At 47.9% G+C, this 24058-nt stretch overlaps 2 protein-coding genes across 4 annotated transcripts in view; both read right to left on the bottom strand.

The window, feature by feature from the left end:
• Positions 1–24058, bottom strand: part of IRF3 (interferon regulatory factor 3) — a 336177-nt gene that overhangs the window by 97991 nt on the left and 214128 nt on the right. The gene's annotated exons all lie outside the window — the stretch shown is intronic.
• The window catches only part of LOC128400364 (paired box protein Pax-6-like), a 51059-nt gene that overhangs the window by 9166 nt on the left and 17835 nt on the right, over positions 1–24058 (bottom strand). For all 3 annotated transcript variants that reach the window (XM_053362547.1, XM_053362545.1, XM_053362546.1), the window contains exons 3-4: positions 14453–14680; positions 2348–2506 (exon numbers count right to left, since the gene is read on the bottom strand). In XM_053362547.1, the coding sequence (XP_053218522.1) occupies positions 2348–2506; positions 14453–14567 (274 nt within the window). In that variant the 5' untranslated portion in view covers positions 14568–14680. The remainder of the gene's footprint in view (positions 1–2347; positions 2507–14452; positions 14681–24058) is intronic.

Below are 24058 nucleotides of genomic sequence, written 5' to 3' on the forward strand. Positions count from 1 at the left end.
GTTGTAGTCCAACAACATCTGGGGACCCACAGGTTGAGAAAGGATGCTCTAGTCTAGACCAATCTGTCCAGCTCTTGACCACACCCATCCTGCTCTCCTCAGGCCTTCCTCCACACTATCCTTGAGTGTTTTTGCCTGGCTTGAATGTGTCCTTGAACTCTGCTCCTGCCTCTTGTTTGCCCAGATGGAGAATAAGAGAGAGGGGAATGTGTGGAAACTAGCCTACGGTACATAATTCACATCCATAGCTCTGCCCACTGGCCCCGTCCACCATGCTCGGGTTGGCAGAAGAGAATGCAGCCTTCAGGGTGAAAATGGTCCCCTATCCCTGCAGACCAGCTTATTGTTTAAAAGTGGCACCGCTTGCAATGCAAGGTCAAGAAAGCAAGCTGTGCATCAAGGCTGCAGTACCACTCTGGCCCACCAGATGGCCACACACATCTTCTCCTCTTAGGTCCCATCTTGATATAAGAAGACTGCCACAACTGATTAAAAAAAATTATTACATTGTCAGCGAAGTGCCTCTGAACATACGCAGAGTTACCGTTTCTCGTGAGAGGAGCTTGGTTTTTCGGAAAACAAAATATCAATCTAAATCACACCGTCCAGTTGTTCAGAAGTTTAAGGATATCCACTGTGTGAGATTTAGTGCGATCCACACAGAGCGTAATTGTGTCTTCCCACAAAAATTCCTTCTGCCGCCACCGACAGCGCCAGGGGAGTTTTAAAAGCTGCACTAGTGGCAGCACTGGTGCCTTATCTGCAACTCCTGTTCGAATGGGACATTCTTAAAGGTAAAGGGACCCCTGACCATTAGGTCCAGTCGTGGCCAACTCTGGGGTTGCGGCGCTCATCTCACTTTATTGGCCAAGGGAGACAGCATACAGCTTCCGGGTCATGTGGCCAGCATGACTAAGCCGCTTCTGGCGAACCAGAGCAGCGCACGGAAACACTGTTTACCTTCCCACTGGAGCGGTACCTATTTATCTAAAGGTACCCCTGAACAACAGGTCCAGTCGTGACCGACTCTGGGGTTGCGCGCTCATCTCGCTCAAGAGGCCGGGAGCCGGCGCTAGTCCGAAGACAGCTTCCGGGTCACGTGGCCAGTGTGACTAAGCCGCAGTTGGCGAGCCAGCACCAGCGCAGCACATGGAAACGCCGTTTACCTTCCCGCTAGAGAGCGGTCCCTATTTATCTACTTGCACTTTGACGTGCTTTTGAACTGCTAGGTAGGCAGGAGCTGGGACTGAACGACGGGAGCTCACCCCGTCGCGCGGGGATTCGAACCGCTGGCCTTTCGATCAGCAAGTCCTAGGCACTGTGGTTTAACCCACAGCGCCACCTGCGGTCCCACCTATTTATCTACTTGCATTTTGATGTGCTTTCGAATCGCTAGGTTGGCAGGAGCTCACCCCATCACGGGGATTCGAACCGCCAACCTTCTGATCGGCAAGTCCTAGGCTCTAACCTACAGCGTCCCAGGATGCATCAAAAAGACCTTGGTTTCCCCCTCTCCATCTTCTTCACCTGCTGCCATCTAACAAGTCAGCTTAGGTAACAGAAGGAAGAGACTACAGGAGTCAACCCTGTTTAGCATCGTGATGACACACACCCCATTTGGAGGGAACTGCAACTTGGGAAGAATTGAGAGGCTATACCCATGGAAGGCTAGTGCGGGTCATGGGGTCTCCCACATCAATAAAACACATACGCACAATCTCTTCCTAATTCCCTTCCTAATTCACACATACACTGTGCAGGCTATCCAAGTAGGAAATCAAATATGGATGGAATAAGAAGATTTTTAACCATAACCTGCCTGATAAGGATGGCAGCCCCTCAGCTGAGAGGCACCTCAGGGTGAAGGTAAGTGGACTCAAGTCTTGGACTCCAAGCCTAACCAGCTGGATGGCTCTCTGGATAGCTCAGTTGGGGGGCTGGCAATGCCAAGGTTGCAGGTTTGATCCCCGTATGGGACAGCTGCATATTCCTGAATTGCAGGGGGTTGACTATAATTAGTTTGAATTGTAAGGTGGCAAAGGCACATATGTGCAGATAGAAAGCGGTGCTACCCACCTCTGCACACCGTTTATCAGAGGCAATTGCCATGTGTTCATTATGGGATGGATGAGTCTGCCTTGTTTACCTTTAAGAAAAGCTCTCTCAGTTGCAACTCAGTTAATGCGCACACATGATGTGCACACACATCTGCTAAAAGTGCAAACAGCGGACGCTGTTTTTCTTTCCCTCGCTCAAAATGCTCCAGTTCGGGCTGCTAACCAGAAAGATGAAATTCTAGCCAGCTGGCAACCTCACCTGTTGTCAGCCACCTTTGTCCCTTCCTCACCTTTCTCCAGCGCCTCTATCTGCTCCTGGGTGAAAGACGTCCGGTTCCTTTGCAATTTGCGCTTCAGCTGCAAACGGATTTGGGACTCATCTAGGTCTTGGGTGCTTGCACCTTGCGGGTGTTCAGGGTCCAAGCCACTCTCCAGCTGTTGGCAACTATCTGGTGGTTGGATTGCAGAACGGAGATATGAAGAAAGGAAGGCAAACCCCCCCACCCCCACCCACCCCCCTTACATCATCTTCATTTATTAATCATGATTCCTATTGCATGTCAAATGTGCAAGGTGGTTGTAATTGTTATTGAGAATGAACTAGTATGGTAGGCTAGGGCTGGGGAGATCCAGGTTCAAATCCTGGTCAGCTATATTATTATTATTATTATTATTATTATTATTATTATTATTATACCATCTTGTATTGCTGTTGTTGCTGTTGCTGCTGTTAGATCATCATCATCATCATCATCATCATCATACCATCCTTCATCCGCAGATCTCAGGCCAGTTCACAACATAAAATTACAATATACAGTGTGGTACCTTGGTTCTCGAACGTCTCCCTTGACAAACATTTTGGAACCCAAACGCCGAAAACCCGGAAGTAAATGCTTCCGTTTTCAAATGCGCCTCGCTTCCGCTGTGTGTTTTTCAATTTTCTCAATTGAATCTGCCGACAGCCCTTTGTGCCTCAGTTTTCAAACGTTTCAGAACTCGAACGGTCTTCCGGAACAGATTATGTTCGAGAACTGAGGTACCACCATATATATATATAAAATACATAATAAAAATAAGAACAAAAGCAAACCAGTAATTCCACTCCTCAAGCACATTTAAAAGGACATTTCTTGCCAAAGGCCTGGTTGAAGATGAATGTTTTCACCCGGCGTCTAAAGGTGTATATCTCACCCCTTCTTTAAGGTGCTCAAGTCAGTAGTGCACATGGTCCCACCTCCCCCTATGTTATCATCACAACAACCCTGTGAGGGAGGCTAGGCTGAGAGACAGTGCCCAAGGTTGCCCAGTGAGCACTGTGCACTGATTTGAAGCCAAGGATCCACAGTCCTAGCCACACGCTCAAAGTACTAAACCGTGCCGGTTCTCTCAGCACATCAGTGACCCACTGCAAATCTGAACCCAGGACTTCTGAGGAAGGGCTACAGTTCATTGGCACAGTGTCTCATTTGCATACAGAAGATTCCGGGTTCAACCCCCTGCATCTTCAGTTAGGCCTAAGAGAAGCCTGTCTGAAACCCTGGACAATCATGAATTTGTCCAATCCTCTTTTAAAGCCATTCTGGCTGTCACAGGCATTTCACACGAGCCAATCCCAGAGTTAAACTGTGCACTGTGTGACTCCCCACCACCTCCCACAAATACCTTACTTTACCCCAGTTCCTACCTACCCTCCCCAACGAAAACAAATTTCCTGTGTCAGGTGGGGAAATAGCCTATCCAAATAACATTAGGCAGACTCGCCAAAGTCAGACCAGAATCGAACCTGCATAATTTTTATTCCAACCACGGAAGGGGAGATTTTAGGGGCGGATTTTTGAACCTGAGGAAACCCCTGATTGCCTCTGCAAAAACTGGCACAGTTGGGCAGTTGCCCCAATAGGCGCTCCATTTTGATTTCCCATGATGCTCTAGTGTACCATTTCTCTGGGGCACTATGACACATTAAAACGTCGGCTGGATCCACTCGGTTACTTTGGTTATTATGTGTTTTAATACAGTGGTACCTCGGGTTAAGTACTTAATTCCGTTCTTAACCTGAAACTGTTCTTAACCTGAAGCACCACTTTAGCTAATGGGCCTCCTGCTGCTGCTCCTGGAGCACAATTTCTGTTCTCATCCTGAAGCAAAGTTCTTAACCTGAAGCACTATTTCTGGGTTAGTGGAGTCTGTAACCTGAAGCGTATGTAACCCGAGGTACCACTGTACTATAAACAGCTCTGTGATCTTCGGCTGAAGGGTGGCATTTAAATTAAATTAATTAAAAATATATAAACGTATTCCCTTCCTCACCTCTTGTTAACTCTGCCAAGGCCTTGCTAACCAAGCCGGGCCACTAGAGGGCACCATGCCCAGGGTACCCTTACACCTAGAGCCAGGCCACAAGGGGGTTATACCCCTAAACTCCTCCACCCTGAGCCCCACATCTTCCATCTCAGGCCTGCACCCCACATGCCTTCATCCTACCAACCAAGAGCGCCAGCTCCTGGGGGCCGATGCACTTTGGAGTCCCCCAATCTTTTTTTGAGGGACACAGCTTCCTCGGTGTTCAGAGGGCTCCATGTCACGACATCGCGTCCGGCCCCCTCAAACCTCCAGAGAAGTTGGTGCCTCTGCTACTGACCTCTAAGCCTTGCTTTCCACACACACACACACACCACTCCTCTCTCATCCTGTCTCTTCCCCCCCAGGGCTAACTGGTATGGTGCTTGTTCGCAGTGACAACTGTTCGTTAATAGTTTATAAAGAGTTAATGAATGATTAATTAGTCGGTGTTAAGAATTCGTTAATCCATCGCTGCACACTCAAGGTGCAGAACCGATGCCGGTTGCAGCGTTGGGTGTCTGTGTGTGTAGAGAAATAGCCAGAGTTTTCTTCCACTGCAACCCCAAGACATATGGGGTTAAGAGTCAGGGAGAGGAAAACCAACAAATGGAGGCAGGAAGGGGAGAGAGAGGCTGAGCTGATGAGGCTGAAGAGTTGAGGCCTCTGCAAACGAGAAGTTCTCATTTGGCGAAGCGTCTTTCTTGCGTTTCCTGAGTTGGGCACGGAGGGGAGGGGGACACTTCTTTGTGGCTGGCGCAGTGCAAGGGACTGGAGGGGCACCACGGGTTTGGGGACCAGGGTCTCCAGGAGAGGAGGACAGTGGGCGGGTTCGGGGAGCCCACAAGGGTTTAACCTTTTTATCCCAGGGGAGATGTGGTCTGAACGGTGACCTTTCTTCTGCCGCCGCGAAGCCAGGCACTCAGATCTCCGCAGGCGACGCAGAGCCACGGCATCAGCCGCAGTGCTCTAATGCGAGGCGACACTGCCTGCTCCCTTGCCCCCCCTTCCCCAAGTCCTTTGCAGCCCCCGAAGCAATGAGATCCAAAAGGCCCCCTTGGTGAAGAGTGTCTCTGCTTGGCCTGGGCCCAGACATAGTGTTGTCAGGATCCCTTCCCCCTTTCCCCGCTGCTCCACTTTCCGCCCCAGCCCCCAACGCACACACATACCCCCACGACTCGCCCCAGCTCTGTCCCCACATCCCCACCAGCTCTGCTTTCTCTCTCTCTCTTTTTTTTTGCTGAGAGATCTTTGCAGAATGCAGAAGGAGGAAACACACTTGTATAAGCCCGGAGGGGAAATGAGGCGGGAGGGAGGGGCGGTGGTGGTGGTTGATGTGGGGGGCCGAGGGGGGAGAGGTTGAGGAGTGAAGGGAAGTCAGAAGAGGGGAGGCCATGCATAGGATCTAAAAACAGCACAGATGGATGAACACACACAGAGAAAAACACACACACAGAGAGAGAGAAACAGCAGTAGCATGGCCTGTCTTTGTAGACGGGGACCACACGATAACACAACCCAGAACATTGGGATGGAAGTGGTGTGGGTTGTTAGGGACAGGGCAGAAATGTGTTTAGACGTGACCCTATCCAAGTTGCACTGCGAACCCAAGCACAGCTGTCCTTCAAAATCTGTGCTTTTCTGCATTTTCAAACGCAGTTCATCAAACCCAAAAGAATGTGCACCAGCCAAAAAAAGAGGCATACAGTGGTACCTCGGGATGCGAACAAGATCCGTTCCAGAGCTCCGTTCGCATCCTGAATAGAACGGAAGACACAACTGCGCATCTGCGCACGCGCGGGTCGCGTTTTGCTGCTTCCGCGCATGCGCGTGACATCATTTTGAGTGTCTGCGCATGCGCAAGCGGTGAAACCCAGAAGTAATGCGCTCCGTTACTTCCGGGTTGCCGCAGAGCGTAACTTGAGAATGTTCAACCTGAAGCACATTCAACCCGAGGTATGACTGTACAGTGGTACCTCAAGTGAAGTACTTAATTCATTCCGGAGGTCCGTTCTTAACCTGAAACTGTTCTTAACCTGAAGCACCACTTTACTAATGTTAGCTCAATTGCTAGAGCATGAGACTCTTAAATTCAGGGTCGTGACTTCGAGCCCCACCTTGGGCAAAAGATTCCTGCATTGCAGGAGGTTGGACTAGATGTCCCTCGTGGTCCCTTCCAACTCTACAATTCCATGAAATCACAGGCTATTTGGTTATCAAATAATTTGGACATGTTTTTCAGACAATAGATGAAACGCCATATATTTGCTTCCTGGAAGTCTTGGTGGGGAAAGAAGGCTACGTCACTAACAAGGCATCTTATCAGTTCTGCACCTGCCAACGTTTGGTTTAGCTGCTGGAAGGAAATACCAGAGGTACCTCGGGTTACATACACTTCAGGTTACAGACTCAGCTAACCCAGAAATAGTACCTCAGGTTAAGAACTTTGCTTCAGGATGAGAACAGAAATCGTGCTCTGGTGGTGCTAAGGCAGCAGGAGGCACCATTAGCTAAAGTGGTGCTTCAAGTTAAGAACAGTTTCAGGTTAAGAACGGACCTCCGGAACAAATTAAGTACTTAATCTGAGGTACCACCATAAGGCAGAGTTCCTTCTCGGTAGTGGCACCCACCCTGTGGAATGCCCCCCCCCATGTCAAAAAAATAAACAACCATCGTGACTTTTACACATCTGAAGGCAGCCCTGTTTATGGAAGCTTTTAATCTTTGATGAATTATTGTATTTTAATATTTTGCTGGAAGTTGCCCAGAATGGCTGGGGAAACCCAGCCAGATGGGCGGGGTATACGGTAAATAATAAATTATTATTATTATCATCTGTGACACGTGACTCAACCACATGAAGGATAGCAGCAGTTGTCAGGATTTATCACAACATGAGTTGTTTCATTATTAGAGAGCAATAAGCCACAGGAATAAACTTGGTGGAGGTGATTTAGAATTTCAGCAGCAATTGTCTTAAAGTTACCCTCTGATTAATTTTATGCTGTCTTAAAATTCTCTGTTACATATGCATGTATGCCTGTAAGTCGCTTTGAGTTACTTTTTGTAAATTAAAAAAGCCACTAATAAGTTTAAGTAAATTTAATAATAATAATAATAATAATAATAATAATAATAATAATAATAATAGGAAACCACTCAAAGCGTCTCCAGATGTTACCAATCACTCCCCACAAGGGTCAATCTGGGGCACTTCCTCTTTCATCTACAAATGATAGATAAACTCTCCCAATAAACAGGATGGACCTCCTGAAACTCTGTGGCCTGGGAAAGGAGGGGGAGGAAAGAGCAGTATATTTCATCTAGATACTAGGCTGGGCAGCACACAAAGCTGGTGTGGGAATTGAGGCTCTAGGCAGGAGTGTTCAATGCTCAAGTGGTAAGGGATCCAGTCCAGCCCCCTTTATGTTATGCGATGGCAGTTCTCATCGTTTTAGAAGGCTGCAGAACCTCATGGGTTAGCAAAAAGCAAGAGGAGTCAGGAGGTTGGGGCTGAGGACTTCATTAAGGACCCCTCCACCTTGCCAAGAAAGGTCCGTATAGTAAAAGCTATGGTTTTCCCAGTAGTGATGTATGGAAGTGAGAGCTGGACCATAAAGAAGGCTGATCGCCGAAGAATGGATGCTTTTGAATTATGGTGCTGGAGGAGACTCTTGAGAGTCCCATGGACTACAAGAGGATCAAACCTATCCATTCTGAAGGAAATCAGCTCTGAGTGCTCACTGGAAGGACAGATCCTGAAGCTGAGGCTCCAATACTTTGGCCACCTCATGGGAAGAGACGACTCCCTGGAAAAGACCCTGATGTTGGGAAAGATGGAGGGCACAAGGAGAAGGGGACAGCAGAGGACGAGATGGTTGGATAGTGTTCTCAAAGCTACCAGCATGAGTCTGACCAAACTGCGGGAGGCAGTGGAAGACAGGAGTGCCTGGCGTGCTCTGGTCCATGGGGTCACGAAGAGTCGGACACAACTAAACGACTAAACAACAACAACAAGCTCCCCCCACAAAAAAAATCCAAACATTGGGGATGTTCATCCACCCCAATGAATGAATGCCTCACAACTTAGTGGTACTAAGTACATTTGATCTAGCATCAGGGGGAAAAAGGAACAGTCTGCTGCTGTCAAAGATTGCTGGCACCCAACAGCACCACAAATGCCCAAGTGAGATTGGTGATTCACTGAGTAGTGCAGTGTCCCTCTAGCCCAGCCTTTCTCAACCTGGGAGTCCCCAGATGTTGTTGGACTACAACTCCCATCACCCCCAGCTAGCAAGGCCAGAGCTCAGGGATGCTGGGAGTTGTAGTCCAACAACATCTGGGGACCCACAGGTTGAGAACTGCTGCTCTAGCCACTTTCCAAACCGATCTCTAGAGTGATAAGGACTAGTAACATACTATTTATTTAATATTAAAAAAAACTATGAAAATGAAGATTCTATTACCATAATAAGTTGGAGGACCCTAGTTCTCCACTTCTGGGATGTGTATGTGAGATGTGAATGAGAATATTTGTCCACTGATGGGTAGGAGTTAAGAAGTAAAATGGAAGAGAGGATAAAAACAAGTACTAAGGGTTGGTTATAGAGCAGAAACTTGCCTTAGAGTTGGCCTTAGAGCACAAAACCCTGCTTCAAGCATTTGACAGCCATCTTCCTTTTTTTTCAGGAGCAGGAGAACATCAAAGGTTTGGGACTTGATGTTGAATGGGCCTCGAGCCTGTGTTGCTTCCCTGACCTTTTGCTAACTTTGTTTTTTCATCAGAAATTGGATGAAGTCCTCCAACTCTTTAGCTGTAACATTGCTAAATAAGCAAGCAACTTAGCAAAGGTCTCAGTGACAGAAAGCACTGCAATGGAACTCAGCTTGAAGAACCCTTATGGGTAGGACAATATGGAATAGTTATCCCATTATTATTCCAATTGGATTCAGTGGGTAGGACAATATGGAACAGTTATCCCATATTATTCCAACTGGATTCAATGGGTAATAAATTGAAGTCTGTAGTATAAGAATATAAGGAAAGTCCTGCTGGCTCAGACCAAAGGTCTGTGCAGTCAAACATACTGCTTCCCAAGTGGCCAAACAGATGCCACTGAGAAGCCCACGATGAAGATGTGAAGGTGCCAACCCTTCATCTCACTTCCCCAGCAACTACAGAGGCATTTGTTGTTTAGTTGTTTCCAACTTTTCATGACCCCATGGACCAGAGCACACCAGGCACTCCTGTCTTCCACTGCCTTCCGCAGTTTGGTCCAACTCATGCTGGTAGCCTCGAGAACACTGTCCAACCATCTCGTCCTCTGTCGTCCCCTTCTCCTTGTGCCCTCCATCTTTCCCAACACCAGGGACTTTTCCAGGGAGTCTTCTCTTCTCATGAGGTGGCCAAAGTATTGGAGCCTCAGCTTCGGGATCTGTCCTTCCAGTGAGCACTCAGGGCTGATTTCCTTCAGAATGGATAGGTTTGATCTTCTTGCAGTCCATGGGACTCTCAAGAGTCTCCTCCAGCACCATAGTTCAAAAGCATCAATTCTTCGGCTATCAGCCTTCTTTATGGTCCAGCTCTCACGTCCATACATCACTACTGGGAAAACCATAGCTTTAACTATACGGACCTTTCTTGGCAAGGTGATGTCTCTGCTTTTTAAGATGCTGTCTAGGTTTGTCATTGCTTTTCTCCCAAGAAGCAGGCATCTTTTAATTTCGTGACTGCTGTCACCATCTGCAATGATCATGGAGCCCAAGAAAGTAAAATCTCTCACTGCCTCCATATTTTCTACAGAGGCATACTGCTCCATAAAGCCACTGTAGAGGCCTATCCTCCATAAATCAACCCAATCCCAGTTCAAGAACATAAGAAGAGCCTGCTGGACCAGGCCAATGGCTCATTGAGTCCATCATCCGTGTTCTCACAGTGGTCCACCTGTGAAAAACCTACAAGCAGGACCCGAGCACAACAGCACTCTCCCCTCCTGCGGCTTCCACCGACTAATATTCAGAAGCATTACTACTTCCGACTGTGGTCACTGGAACCAATGGCTACTGCCGCAGCTTATGACACTGGACCCCATAACTGAACTATGGGATTGCAGAGCATGCCTTCTATGGACTCTGTGTGAACATGCCACATTGCATCCAATGCACGAAGGTGAGCTGGTTACCCCTTGAGATAGGGGCATGGGAAGCTGCCCGTATACAGAGGCAGAGCACTGGGTCCACTTAGCTCAGCACTGTCTACACTGATTGACAGCGGCTCTCCAAGGTTTCAGACTGAAAACCCAAAACGTTGCCAAGTAAATGGGCATCACTTCCTTAGGTAAGGACTTTGAGGGAAACCCAGAGCTTGCCTGTTGTTACAAGAGCATACCCACATCTAGGGATGGGTGAATCTCTTAGCTTTAGCTTCTGCTTTTCCCCATCTTCAGTTCAGTTCTCCACATTTTTGCATCAGCTTGCAATGTCTTTTGCAAGTCCTCACAAAAAAGTAGAAAGTGCACATTTCCCCAAGCAATCTCCCCCTAACCTCATGCATGTTTCGTATGCTGTTCTCACATAAGTGCATTTTTAAACACAATTGCCCCCCTAACATGCAGGATTTTATGCACATCACTCGATGGGAAAACTGCATCACAAAATTCAGAGAAATGCAAGTTTCGGGCAACAGCTGTGTTTTTGGCTTGCGTTTTCTTCCGGCGAATTTGGTAGTTTCGTATTAAAAAGCAAATTGACCTGAACTTCTGCCTCAAACCAACCCGACACTGATGTTTGACACAATATGCAGGCAGTTCCAGAAGCAACAACAATTATCTGAGCAGGACTGGGCTTCAGCCACTGTAAACGCATCCCACAAAATCTTGGGAGTGATGTTACATTGCGGGGACATTTAAATGGTGGCTAGACCTAAGCACCTGTTAACCCTGGGCAGATGTCAGCAAACAGAGGGCAGTGAGCCAGGGTGCCAGCTGTTGAAACTGGCCCTAGATGTAGAACAAGCGGCCCTGATTGGTTAGGAGCTGCAGTGGACTGCCAAGTCCTGGCATTCCCTCTTCCCTTGACTGCTGTCTCAAGTTTCTCTGGGGGACTAGCTACTTGCTGTTGATACAAAAACCCGGAACAGAGCATTGGGAACCTGAAAGGAGCGAAAGCCACAAACGAGAAACAGCTTAAATTGGAGAAAGGGATGAGAACACAAGCATGAACACCACGCCACTTCTCTACTCTACATCCCTCTCCCAAACTTGCTTTTCTTATCACTTACATATAAAGCACATGGTTCTCCCCCCCAAAAAAAACAATAATCCTGGGAACTGTAGTTTGGTAAGAATCCTGGGACCTGTAGCTCCCTGGGGGGTAAACTACAGTTCTCAGGATTCTTGGGAGCAGGGATATGCTTTAAATGTATGGCACAGATGTAAGCACGAGATTTAGCTAGCCCAGTGATGGGGAACTCTTCTGTGCCCCCTCCTGAAGTTCTTGGGCTCCAACTCCCATCAGATCCAGCAAACCTGGTCAATAATTGAGGATGATGGGAGTTGTAGTCCAGCAAGATCTGGAGGGTCATGGATTCTCCACACCTGATCTAGCCCCTCGGGAAGCCTAGCTCATACTCTCCAGACTGCAGGAAAGGGCAATCTTTGTGTGTCTTTGTGAAGCTCAGTAAGTAACCTTGGGCTGCTCACTCTCTCCCAGCATAGCCTCCCTTCAAAGGTTGTCGTGAGGATAAAATCAGGAGGGAAGAACCATTTGCACCACCTTGAGTTCCTGGGAAGAGCAGGCATATAAATAAACATTAATACCTAGTTCTATACAGACAGAAGGAGGCAGGCAAATTTGTCATTCTGAGTTTCTCATTTTTCCAACCTTCAGTTCAGTTTACACACACACACACACACACACACACACACACACACACCCTCATAAAGATTTATCAGCATTTTAGCACTAATTTCTCCAAACAAACATGTTTATATGCAATTCCGCATAACATACACATCTTTTGATGTTTGATGTCTTTTTTTTTTTAAGGATTTTTTTTTAAGGATTTTTATTAAGGATTTTCTTGTTTTACAGAAGTGTAGTGCCTCGTATTTTTTTTTCTTCTTCCATGTAACATTTTTACAAATCCGTTTCATTTGTTGAGGCATTAGGGGGAGAAGAAAAAAGAAAGAAAAAAGAAAGGGGGGGTGGAGAGAGGGAAGATGGATGGGGGTGGGGTCGGGTGGCGGTGTTTCTATTATGTTTAATGTATGTAGAGTTTGGTGTCAGCGTTGCTTGTGTTGTTCACTTGTGTTCCTTTGGTGGTGAGAGAGGTTGGGGTTGGCCTAGGGTGTGATTGTTTGCTTGTGATTGGCTGTGGTGATCTTTGTTTTCGTGTGTGAGTGAGTTGGGTGGGTGTTTTGGATCAGGTTAGCCATATTGATTTGTATGCTGTTGGTGGATTATTGTCATTGTCCTGTTGGGTTGTGTATGTGATAAAGGGGAGCCATACCGGGGTGAAGGCGTCTTCTTCTGTTTGTCCCCGTGTCAGTTTCAGTTTATTAGTTAATTTTTCTAGTAGGGCTGTTTCCCATACTATTTGGTTGATGTTTGATGTCTTGTTTTTATAATCCCTAGTTTTTATAATGCCTAGAGTGCCTGGGGTAACCCAGTCAGATGGGCAGGGTATAAGAAATAAATTATCATCATCATCATTATCGTCTTCACAAAGCCATTTCCCTAATGACACTATGTCCTCTTGGTATATTTTTTAATGTACACCCTACCCTAGTATATGCACTTATGTACACATTGCATGGCTGGAGAACTGCAAAGCTAAGAGGACTGCAGAGATCAAAGCATGGGCTTTTTTCCTGGCAGTATACAACAGTACGCAGAACCGTCACCTTTTTGGGGAGGTGGAGGTGGGAGGGTTCTTGAGCCTGTCAGAGCATCATGCCTCCTTCCCCAAACCCGGGAAGCCTTTGTCGACCTTAGAGAAGGAGATGCGATGCTTTGACAGGTTCCTGGAGCCCTGCTGCCTCCTTCCTGGGCGACAGAGGCCTGTTCACCTGTGCGGAAGAACCCAGTAGGTGGGGGGGTGGATGAGGGAGCATCAAGCAGCTAATCCACCCTCACCGCCCAGCCTTGGCCTCAGGCCATGCCCCTTCCCCACATGCTGGCCCCTCTGCCTGCTTGCTGGTGAGCACTGGTACTTTTTTAGGGTAAAAAAAGCTCTGGCCTTGCTTCTGTTCATGTAGGCCCAGCTACGCCCCTATCTGAACAGGGATAGCCTAACTACTGTTGTCTATGCTCTGGTAACCTCAAGGTTAGATTACTGCAATGCGTTATACGTAGGGCTGCCTCTGAAGACGGTTTGGAAACTTCAGCTGGTGCAGAACTCAGCATCCAGGTTGCTCACCAGAGCAAGACAGTTTGAGGATATTACACTGATCCTGCTCTGGCTGCACTGGCCACCAATTAGTTTCCGGGCCCAATTCAAAGTGCTGGTTTTGACCTATAAAGCCTTAAACAGCCCAGGACCGCAATACCTCAAGGACCGCCTCTCCCCATATGAACCTACCCGGACCCTGAGATCATCTTCTGAGGCCCTCCTTCGTGTGCCTCCTCCTCGAGAGGCCCAGAGGGTGGCAACACGAGAACGGGGCCTTCTCTGCAGTGGCTCCCCGTCTGTGGAATGCTCTCCCCAGGGAAGTTCACCTGGTGCCTTCATTATACACCTTTAGGCACCAGGCAAAAATGTTCCTTTTTAACCAGCCCTTTGGTTGATCCGATTTTACATCCTATGCCCTTCTAAAATGTGTTTTTTTGGGGGGGCGGGAGCTATTGGGTTGATTTTGTTTTTATTATGTAATTTGTGGTTTTATACCTAGATTTTATTCTGTGAACCACCCTGAGACCCCTGGGTACAGGGCGGTATATAAATTCAATTAATAATAATAATAATAATAATAATAATAATGTATCATTTTAGAAATTGCAAATTAAGCAAGTAAACGCAAACTGAATCAAATTCATCCCCCATCCCTTCATACCAGGGTTGGGTGGTCCTGTCACCAAACTGTCTTGGTACCACTCTTGGCGGCTGCCCCACGTGCTGTTCTGTATGTTCAGCATTCTGCTCTTCTCATACATGCCATCCACCCCCATGGAATGGAGCTGAAGGCCAGAGGGGTAGGGAGAAGGGAAGTGGGGCTGCTGGATGGATGCCCCCCACCTGGAGGGACACGAGCTGCAGGGCACACGCCCTGCCCCAGATAAACCTGAAAGACAAGAGTGAGAGAGAAACCATTAGTCCACAGGTGCTGAATGCAAAGATAAGAGGGGGACGCAGTTACAGGGCCTAGAATTCAGGAATTTGCCCGCTAAGTCTGCAGTAAGTTCCACACCCCAGAAAGGTACAGGGAAGAAGGTACAGGGTTATAAAGACTAGGACTAGCCGCCTGAGAAAAAGTTTCTATCCAAATGCGATTTTGGTTTTAAACGCAGTATAAGGTAGTCTCTATGGGAGTATATTGTATTTAATTATGGGGTATCAGAGTTTTTAGGGGGTTAACCAGGCTGGGATAGCTGGGATAGCAGGCTTGTTGGTTTTTGAATGTCTGATGTAGATTTTTTTCAATTTCATTGTTCTTTATGGGACAATGACAATAAAGATTATCGTATCGTACACGCACCATACATTTAAAGCACATAATAATCCTGGGAACTGTAGTTTGTAGAGTGTGCCTGGAACTGTAGGTCTGCAGTGGTGAACTATAGTTTCCTGTATTCTTTGGGGGGGTGCTATGTGCTTTAAATGTATGGTGTATACGCGGCCACGTTCAACACCTTTAACACACAGCATTTTGTACCAGGCTTCGGTAGAGTGAGCGGAACAGTGGGTCCAACGGTCTAGAAGGCATTTTCCAAGATAATAATGCCCACTCACATCACAAAGACCTCATAACCCACCTACTCTCAGCAGCCAGAAGCATCATAGCCAGACACTGGAGAGACCTGTCAGGAGTAAGCATGGACCAATGGTATCAGATAGTATGGGAAGCAGCCTTATCAGAAAAACTAACCAATAATCTGAAACTGACATGGGGACAAATAGAAGAAGACGCCTTCACCCCGGTATGGTTCCCCTTTATCACATACAAAGTCCAAAACGACAACAACAATAATCTGCCGACAGCATATGAAACAATCTGGTTAAACTGATCCAAACACACACACACACAGAAAAACAATCTCACTACAGCCGATCAAAGACAACCACACTCTAGGGCACCCCCAACCTCTCTCACCACCAAGAAAATACAACGAGCCAATAGTAAGAGAACCCACACAAGTGATGCTGACACAAAACCCCACACATACACTAAGTACAGTGGTACCTCGGGTTAAGTACTGAATTCGTTCCGGAGGTCTGTTCTTAACCTGAAACTGTTCTTAACCTGAAGCACCACTTTAGCTAATGGGGCCTTCTGCTGCCGCCGCACCGCCAGAGCACAATTTCTGTTCTCATCCTGAAGCAAAGTTCTTAACCTGAAGCACTATTTATGGGTTAGCGGAGTCTGTAACCTGAAGCGTATATAACCTGAAGCGTATGTAACCTGAGGTACCACTGTATGGCTATTAACTAAACACACACACACACACACCCCTTTTAAGCCTGTTTTGCCCTGTTCATGGAATACCCCAGGGGTGGGAAGCCTCAGACCCTTCTTTATGGTTCTTGCCTAGCTAGAATGTGCCCTTTAACTCTGATCATGCCTCTCAGTTGTCTGGGTGGAGATTACAGAGGCATGTGTGTAGAAACTAGCCTACTGAACAAAGGCCAAATCCATTGCTCCACCCACTCCTGCCTCGGGCTCCACCCACCAGGGGCATGCGGCCTCCAGAAACTTGTGTGAAAGGGAAGGCGGCCCTCAGGTTGAGACTGGTTCCTCATCCCTGGAATGCAAAGCTGTCAAGAGCAGAAGTATTGGGGTTTGTTACTAGAATACAGTGGTACCTCGGGTTACATACGCTTCAGGTTACAGACTCCGCTAACCCAGAAATAGTACCTCGGGTTAAGAACTTTGCTTCAGGATGAGAACAGAAATCGTGCTCCGGCGGCGCAGCAGCAGCAGGAGGCCCCATTAGCTAAAGTGGTGCTTCAGGTTAAGAACAGTTTCAGGTTAAGAACGGACCTCCAGAACGAATTAAGTTCTTAACCCGAGGTACCACTGTACTGTAAAGGCTTGAGGTGCTGCTTGTCTTTCTACGCTCTGAGCTCGCTGAGCTGCAGAGGATTGGTGCCTCAGGTTCTCCCTGAGCTGCTGCAAACCATCTCACTCGGAACGCCATTGTGGCGTAGCGGTTTGAGTGTTGGACTAAGTCCTGGGAGACCAGCGTTCAAATCCTCACTCAGCCACCAAGCCTAACCAACCTCACAGGGTAGTCGTGTGGGTGAAATGGAGAGGGGAGAGAACCATATTTGCCACCGTGAGCTCCTTGAGGGGAAAAAGGTGGGGTGTAAATTTAATAATAATGAATTCATTCCTTCTCAGCTGCACAGATACACACACACAGAGAGAGAAAGACAGAGAGGCTTACGAATATAAAGGAAACTCCCCATTTTCACAGGGTGAGCGGTCGCGTGTAAGCCCATTTCACACTCATTCTGCCCAGTTCCACCCTGCCCCGGCCCTTTCTGGCATCGGGAACAGTGTAACTGGTCATGCATCAATTGGACACACACAAAATAGTCATTGCCTAGAGAGAGAAAGTCTCTAGGGCTGAAGGAGACTAATTTCCTTTCTATCCTGCTGCTCAAGAGAGGGGGAAAGAAATAAAGAATATACTTGGTCTCTGGCAATAAAATATTTGAACTAAGAAAAGACTGTATGTAGTCTTGGGCAGTGGTATTTTTCTAGAAAGCGAAGTGCCGGAACTCCACCCTGAACACCTCCCTTGTTCTCTCATAATGGCAATGGGGCCCACCAAGGAGGTGCCAGAACTGAGTTCTGGTGAGTTCCGGCTGAATAAAAAGCCCTGGATTTTAATTATAAACTGCATACCCCCCCCCAACATTTCTCCGATGAAAATTGAGACATCCCATTACATAATTATAATTTTACTATTTATAGCCCTTCCACATCATGTTGGGTCGCCCCAGCCACTCTGGGCAATTATCAACATATAATAAAACATTAAACATTTTTAAAAAACCCTTCCCTATACAGGATTGCCTTCAGATGGCTCAGGGGTCAGATAACCCTGTACCCTCCAACATTCCTCCAATGAAAATAGGGACATCATAATGAAAAGCTGGACATTCTGGGATCAAATCAGAAACTGGGACAGCTTCTCTAAGTCAGGGACATCCCTGGAAAATAGGGACACATGTAGGGTCTGAGAATTGTGTGTCTTTCCCTCTGATTTCCTACCCTGCCCCCATTTTTATGCATGGCTACCGCATGCCAGGTTTATTAGTGGTGGGGCACTCAAAGAGGCCACAGAGAGAGACAGAGGGAGAGAGCAATGTGTCTCTATCCATGCACATTGCACAGCCAGAGATCTCCTCCACCGCAGGGACCTGCTGTTCTCAACATGTCAAGAGCCGCTTGCCATGTCCTTGAAAGCAGTGGCTGCAGATGCAGACCCAGGGCGTATCAACAGGGTCTGGCTGCCCAGCCTTTTGTTCTGGCTACCCAGCACCACCTGATCCCATATCTCCGGCAGGTTCCCTTTCCATGGGCCGTAAAAGCACCCAATTCTTGCCTTTGTCAGTCCTTCGTGTCAGCCAAAGCCCCCCCGATATTCCTAGCACTAAAACCTCATTTGCCTCTCTCTCTCCCTCTAGGCTCTCTAGGTGATGGTGGTCCTCAGTTGCTACCTCCATTCATCCCATCCTGGTCCCCAGCTAAATATTCAGGTGAAGCAGAAATACCAGGGTACTTGGAAGGAGGGAGGGAAAAGCAGGAAGTAGACCCAAGCAGGTGAGCAATATGAATGGATAAAATTGTAGTAGCTGGATAAGTAAGGGAGCAGGCAGGCAGGCAGAAGCTGCATGTGGCTGGGCAGATGAAGTGTTTGTGGATCATGAATTTGGGAGACAGGCATCTGTTGCATGAATGTGTTGATATCAACCCTCCTGCCCCAGGTGTCTCCGGCCATACTGACCTGTACCGGCCCTAAACAGCCAATAGCTTGACACCAAGCCTCTCAAACTGGGAACCTTTCACCCTCCAGACGTTGTTGGACTACAACTCCCATCATCCCCTGGTCATGCTTGCTGGGGATGATGGGAGTTGTAGTTCAACAACGCTTAGCAGTCCAGAGGTTTCCCCACATCTGCTCTGAAACCTTGAACTTAGCTTGCCACCACCAGATTTTTAGAACTCGAGTGAGGGCAATTGTTTTGTTGACTCTTTTTAAAAGCATCCATAGTTAATCCGTAGTGCAGCAGCGTTGGATAAGAACTGCAGTAAAAGTTTTGAACAGAGGGCCGTCTTCACCCTTTGCCTTCCCTATCCTAGGAAAAGCTGAGAGCGAGAACAGAAAAACAAGGCAGTACCTAGATTAGGAACAGAATAGGGAGCTGTTCTCCCTAGAGTTTGTGTAGCCCAACTGTCGATGGTACCCTGGAATCATCACATCTCAGATGCCTAGGCTGTAAAGCTGAAAAGTCAGAATTGCAAAATTGCTGTATTAGTGCAATAAGAGACCAGAGTAGGAATAATAATAATAATACAGGTGTGTACTAAGGGGATGGGACGCGGGTGGCGCTGTGGTCTAAACCACAGAGCCTAGGACTTGCCGATTGGAAGGTCGGCAGTTCGAAGCCCTGCAATGGGGTGAGCTCCCATTGTTTGGTCCCAGCTCCTGCCAACCTAGAAGTTTGAAAGCATGCCAAAAAGTGCAAGTAGATAAATAGGTAACGCTCCGACGGAAAGGTAAATGGCGTTTCCGTGTGCTGCTCTGGTTTCGCCAGAAGCGGCTTAGTCACGCTGGCCACATGACCCAAAAAAACTGTCTGCGGACAAACGTCGGCTCCCTTGGACAGTAAAGCAAGATGAGCGCGCAACCCCAGAGTCGTTCGCAACTGGACTTAACTGTCAGAGGTCCTTTACCTTTTTTTTGTACTAAGGGGATGTGCAGGAGAATTGTGACAGCCTGACAACACTGCCTCTATTAACTCTCCAAAACTGCAGAAATGAAAACCGGGACACTTTATTTTCACACCAAAACATCACTGTCAAGTGTGATACACACCATACATTTAAAAGCCTTATTACACGCCACCCCAATCCCTATGATGATTGAAGGAGTTCTAGGTGTGCTTTACCCAGGGTCTGTGTTTCCTTTGGAAATGGGGCAAAGAGGAGACTGGGGTGTCCTTTGGATATGTGGTTTATTTGTAGATATACAACTTGACTCTAGTTGGAGAGTGTTCAGAACATTCCCATTTCCAGATCTCTGGCTTCTCCCATAGGCTCAGCAGGCTTCGGTCTCAGAACAGAAAAATCAACCATGCTCTCTGTCTCTTTGTTACAGCCCACCCCAGTCAGCCCACATAATGCTCTGCACTCCACTTCCTCTGCCTTCTCCAGGGTGTCAGGCAATCATTTGCTTTTCTCAGTCCTGCCTGGAGGGATTGAACCCAGAGGCTTCTGCATTTGAAGTGTGTGCTCTCTACTGGGCTAAGCCCTTCTTTACAAATTGTAAACTGCCCTGATGGCAAACCACCCTTAAATCAAATTTATTTAGGGAGGTGCATGTATGTTTAAAACAAACAAGCAAATAATAATGCCTTTGGACACTCAGTCGATCCATTCCTGGGAGCATTCTTGTGCTTATGTTCCAAATAGCTCCCCAGCTCTGTGAAACAGACATTCTGACTTATGGAGAGTGTCAAAAATAACCTGTGACTTGACCACATCTGGGAATTTCGGGTCCCAGCCCAAACTGGAAACTTTGTTATCTCAAAGTGGGGCTTAGCGAGCTACCAAATTAAGCATGATGTCCGTCATTTTTTACCCTAAGTGCAAGCTTTCTCTTTTCAAAATAATCAGTACAGGGCCTGGGACCCAGATGGGGACACCCCCCACCCCGTGTCCCCAAATCCACACAGGGACCTCCATGCCTGCAATCACATGTGCGGGGAGACTCTAACTGCAGCAAATGTGAGCCCCACAATCCAGATTTGGGACCACAGTGTGTGTGTGTTTGTGGGTAAAATGTTACACCACCCCATGCCAGGATCCCAATTCTGATCGGGTACCTGACAATGGCTGCAGAGGCAGATTTAGGGGAGCACGACCAGTTTGGACGCAATGGGCACAGAGCATCAGGGGCACCACTGGGGATGCCACAACTATGATGTAGAATGGAAGGTGGGGGCAGCAAAATGTGGCATCACCCAGGGCACCCCTGAAATTTGAGCTCCCCAAAGGCCACCCCGATGGCTGCTTGTAGTCTGAGCTTCTGGCTTTCCTGTACAGGTGCAGAAAGGAATAAGGTTGTGCAGCAACAGCCCCTGTGATTGGCAGCCAGTAAGGCCCGTCTTTGCCTTGCCAACAAGTATTTCTGACTCTAGTTCAAACAAACCACTGATCTCAAGTCAATATGGAAAAGGGTGAGTACAGCTACCCAGCAGTCTTGCCCCGAGGATCTTGCACCAAGGCCGGCAGCACACTTTTAAGTATTTTATTCTTAAGTGTTAACGTTTGCTGCACCTAATCTGAGGATCTTTTGCACTTCGTTTAAAGAATCCCCCTGTACTTTAGAATCATATAATTGTAGAGTTAGAAGGGACCCCATCTACTCCAACCCCCTGCAATGAAGGAATTGAACCCATGACCTTGGCGCAGCGTTCAAAACTCCCATTATTCTAGGCACATTTTGCGACAGTGAATCTCATTAGCATGAGCAGTTTCTGAGCTCTGGGGGCAGTACTGTGCCGAAGATTTCACATTAAAACTGCAGAGTAGAAGGAAAGGAGGACCTTTTTCTGCCTCCCCACTTCCAGCTACTCTATGAAGACTGGAGAAGAGACCCTCTTAAGAATATTAGGGGGGTGAGCAGGGGAAGGACTAGAGCACATGAAAAAGTTTTAGCTGCAGTTCATTCATTTTCAGCTTTGTATTCTTGTTATAAAAAAGCGCGCCTAGACATTCCGTTGTTGCACCCATAACCTAGGTTTAAGGCAGGAGTAGGCAAACCAAGGCCCGGGGGCCGGATGCAGCCCAATTGCCTTCTAAATCTAGCCTGCGGATGGTCCAGGAATCAATATGTTTTTACATGAGTAGAATGTGCCCTTTTATTTAAAATGCATATCCGGGTTATTTGTGGGACCTGCCTGGTGTTTTTACATGAGTAGAATGTGTGCTTTTATTTAAAATGCATCTCTGGGTTATTTGTGGGGCATAGGAATTCGTTCATTCCCCCCCCCCCATATAGTCCGGCCCACCACAAGGTCTGAGGGACGGTGGACCAGATGCCATTTAGCTCCTAGCTTTCATATTTCAGTTTCTAACTCTGCCTTGGCGTTATCGGCATCATGCTCTAACCGGCTGAGCTGACGTGTTTATTAACTTTGCTCAAGAGCATCAGAGGAGAGCCAAGAGATTGACTCCATCACTTTATATATCTATCCTTGACCATTATTATTATCAACCTCCCACCCCACCCTCCACCAGCACTTCCCAGGTGTGGGGTGATTATAGCAATTTAAATTTCAGAATTTTAAAACAGATGACAGTCGCAGGAAAACACACATCGCAGGTGTCATAGGCCAGGGTAAAGGGGTGTGTCTTCAGTGTTCACCGATAGTGAAGAAGCCACATGCAACCTCAGCCAGGAGGGAATTCCAGAAGTCAGGGGCTGCGACAGAGAATGCCAACTCTTGGCCACCAGCACCCCAAACCTCTAAGGGAGGTTTCCACCTCTTTCCATATGAACCTACCCGGACCCTGAGATCAACTTCTGAGGCCCTCTTTGTTGTGCCTCCTCCCTGAGAGGTCCGGAGGGCGGCAACACAAGAATGGGCCTTCTCTGCAGTGGCTCCCTGTCTGCGGAATGCTCTCCCCAGGGGAGTTCAACCGGCGCCTTCATTGCCAGGGCTGTCTTAAGCATACATGGCGCCAAGGTGCAAAGATCCGCCCAGCGCCCCCTCCCTGGTTTCCCAGTCCTAGTTGCGCAGGACAGCAGAGCTGGCCAGCCGCCTCAGCATCTTGCTGTCTCAGTTGCCCCCAAACGGGCGGCGCAGAGCCATCCACAACAGAAGAGCGCGGCGCTCTGAGCGACGGGCAGACGGGCTCTTCCCCAGACTCAACTCTTGGGCCCCAGACTCTTGGCCTGGCACCCCGAGAGCCCGGCGCCCTGGTGCGTGCCCTGCACCCCTAGTGCCTATAGGTAAGACAGCCCTCTTCATTACATACCTTTAGGCGCCAGTCAAAAACATTCCTTTTTAACCAGGTCTTTGGTTGACCTGACTGACATCCTTATACCCTTTTAAAATGTAGCTCTTTTTTGGTGGGGGTTATTATTGTGTTATTGTTCTTATTCTGATTTTATATATTGTGATCTTTTCTGTGAACTGCCCCCTGAGACCTCTGGGCATAAGGCAGTATAAAGGTAAAGAGACCCCTGACCATTAGGACCAGTCGTGGCCAACTCTGATGTTGCGGCGCTCATCTCGCTTTATTGGCCGAGGGAGCCGGCACGACTTCCAGGTCGTGTGCCAGCATGACTAAGCCGCTTCTGGTGAACCAGAGCAGTGCACGGAAATGCCATTTACCTTCCCGCCAGAGCGGTACCTATTTATCTACTTGCACTTTGACGTGCTTTCGAACTGCTAGGTTGGCAGGAGCAGAGACCGAGCAATGGGAGCTCACCCCGTCGTGGGGATTCAAACCGGCGACCTTTTGATCGGCAAGTCCTAGGCTCTATGGTTTAACCCACAGCGCCACCCAGGTCCCCCATAGGGCTGTATTGAATTTATATAGGGCAGTATATAAATTCAATAAACAAACAAACTACCAAGAGGACCCCCCCCCATTTCTGCTGATCATAACACCTGGGAGGGGCTGTAGGGAATGAAGAGGTCTTTCCAATCTTGGGGCCTAAGTCATGTACAGTTTTAAAACTAGCATGAGCACCTTGAAATAGTCCTGGAAACAAACCGGCCGCCAGTTACAGAAAGCTCACAACCATATTCCTGAATAGGTGCGTTACAGCAGTGTGCAGACCCAACACTGGGCTTATTCCATGTGGTCTTCTGCAAGCGTTCAGTGCAAGGCTCCAGTAAGGAGGCAAGCCAGCCTGTCCCCACGACTGAGGCACTCAGTGCGTGCAACATGCTCGTGTCACACACACGCATGCTGTGTGACGTGCGCATGTCGTGCATGCACCAGTGTGCACATGTTGCTGCAGAATATTGAGGGGACCCAGCCCCCCTCCTTGAAACTTGGGGGGGGGCCCTTGGCCCCCTTGTCAGCAAGTGAAAGATCTGTCCTTCCCCTGCAGGGTGTAAAAGGAAGAGAGGGACAGAGAAAAAGGAATGTCAGAAAAAGCAATAAAAAGAAGGAAGGAGTGGGCTCATATGTGCTTTTGGTTCTGGTCTTCACCACCGCTGGTTTGGGCCCAGCTCATAGCGGCCATTGCAA

This window comes from Podarcis raffonei, chromosome 13 (assembly GCF_027172205.1).
Source record: "Podarcis raffonei isolate rPodRaf1 chromosome 13, rPodRaf1.pri, whole genome shotgun sequence".
NCBI lineage: Eukaryota > Metazoa > Chordata > Lepidosauria > Squamata > Lacertidae > Podarcis > Podarcis raffonei.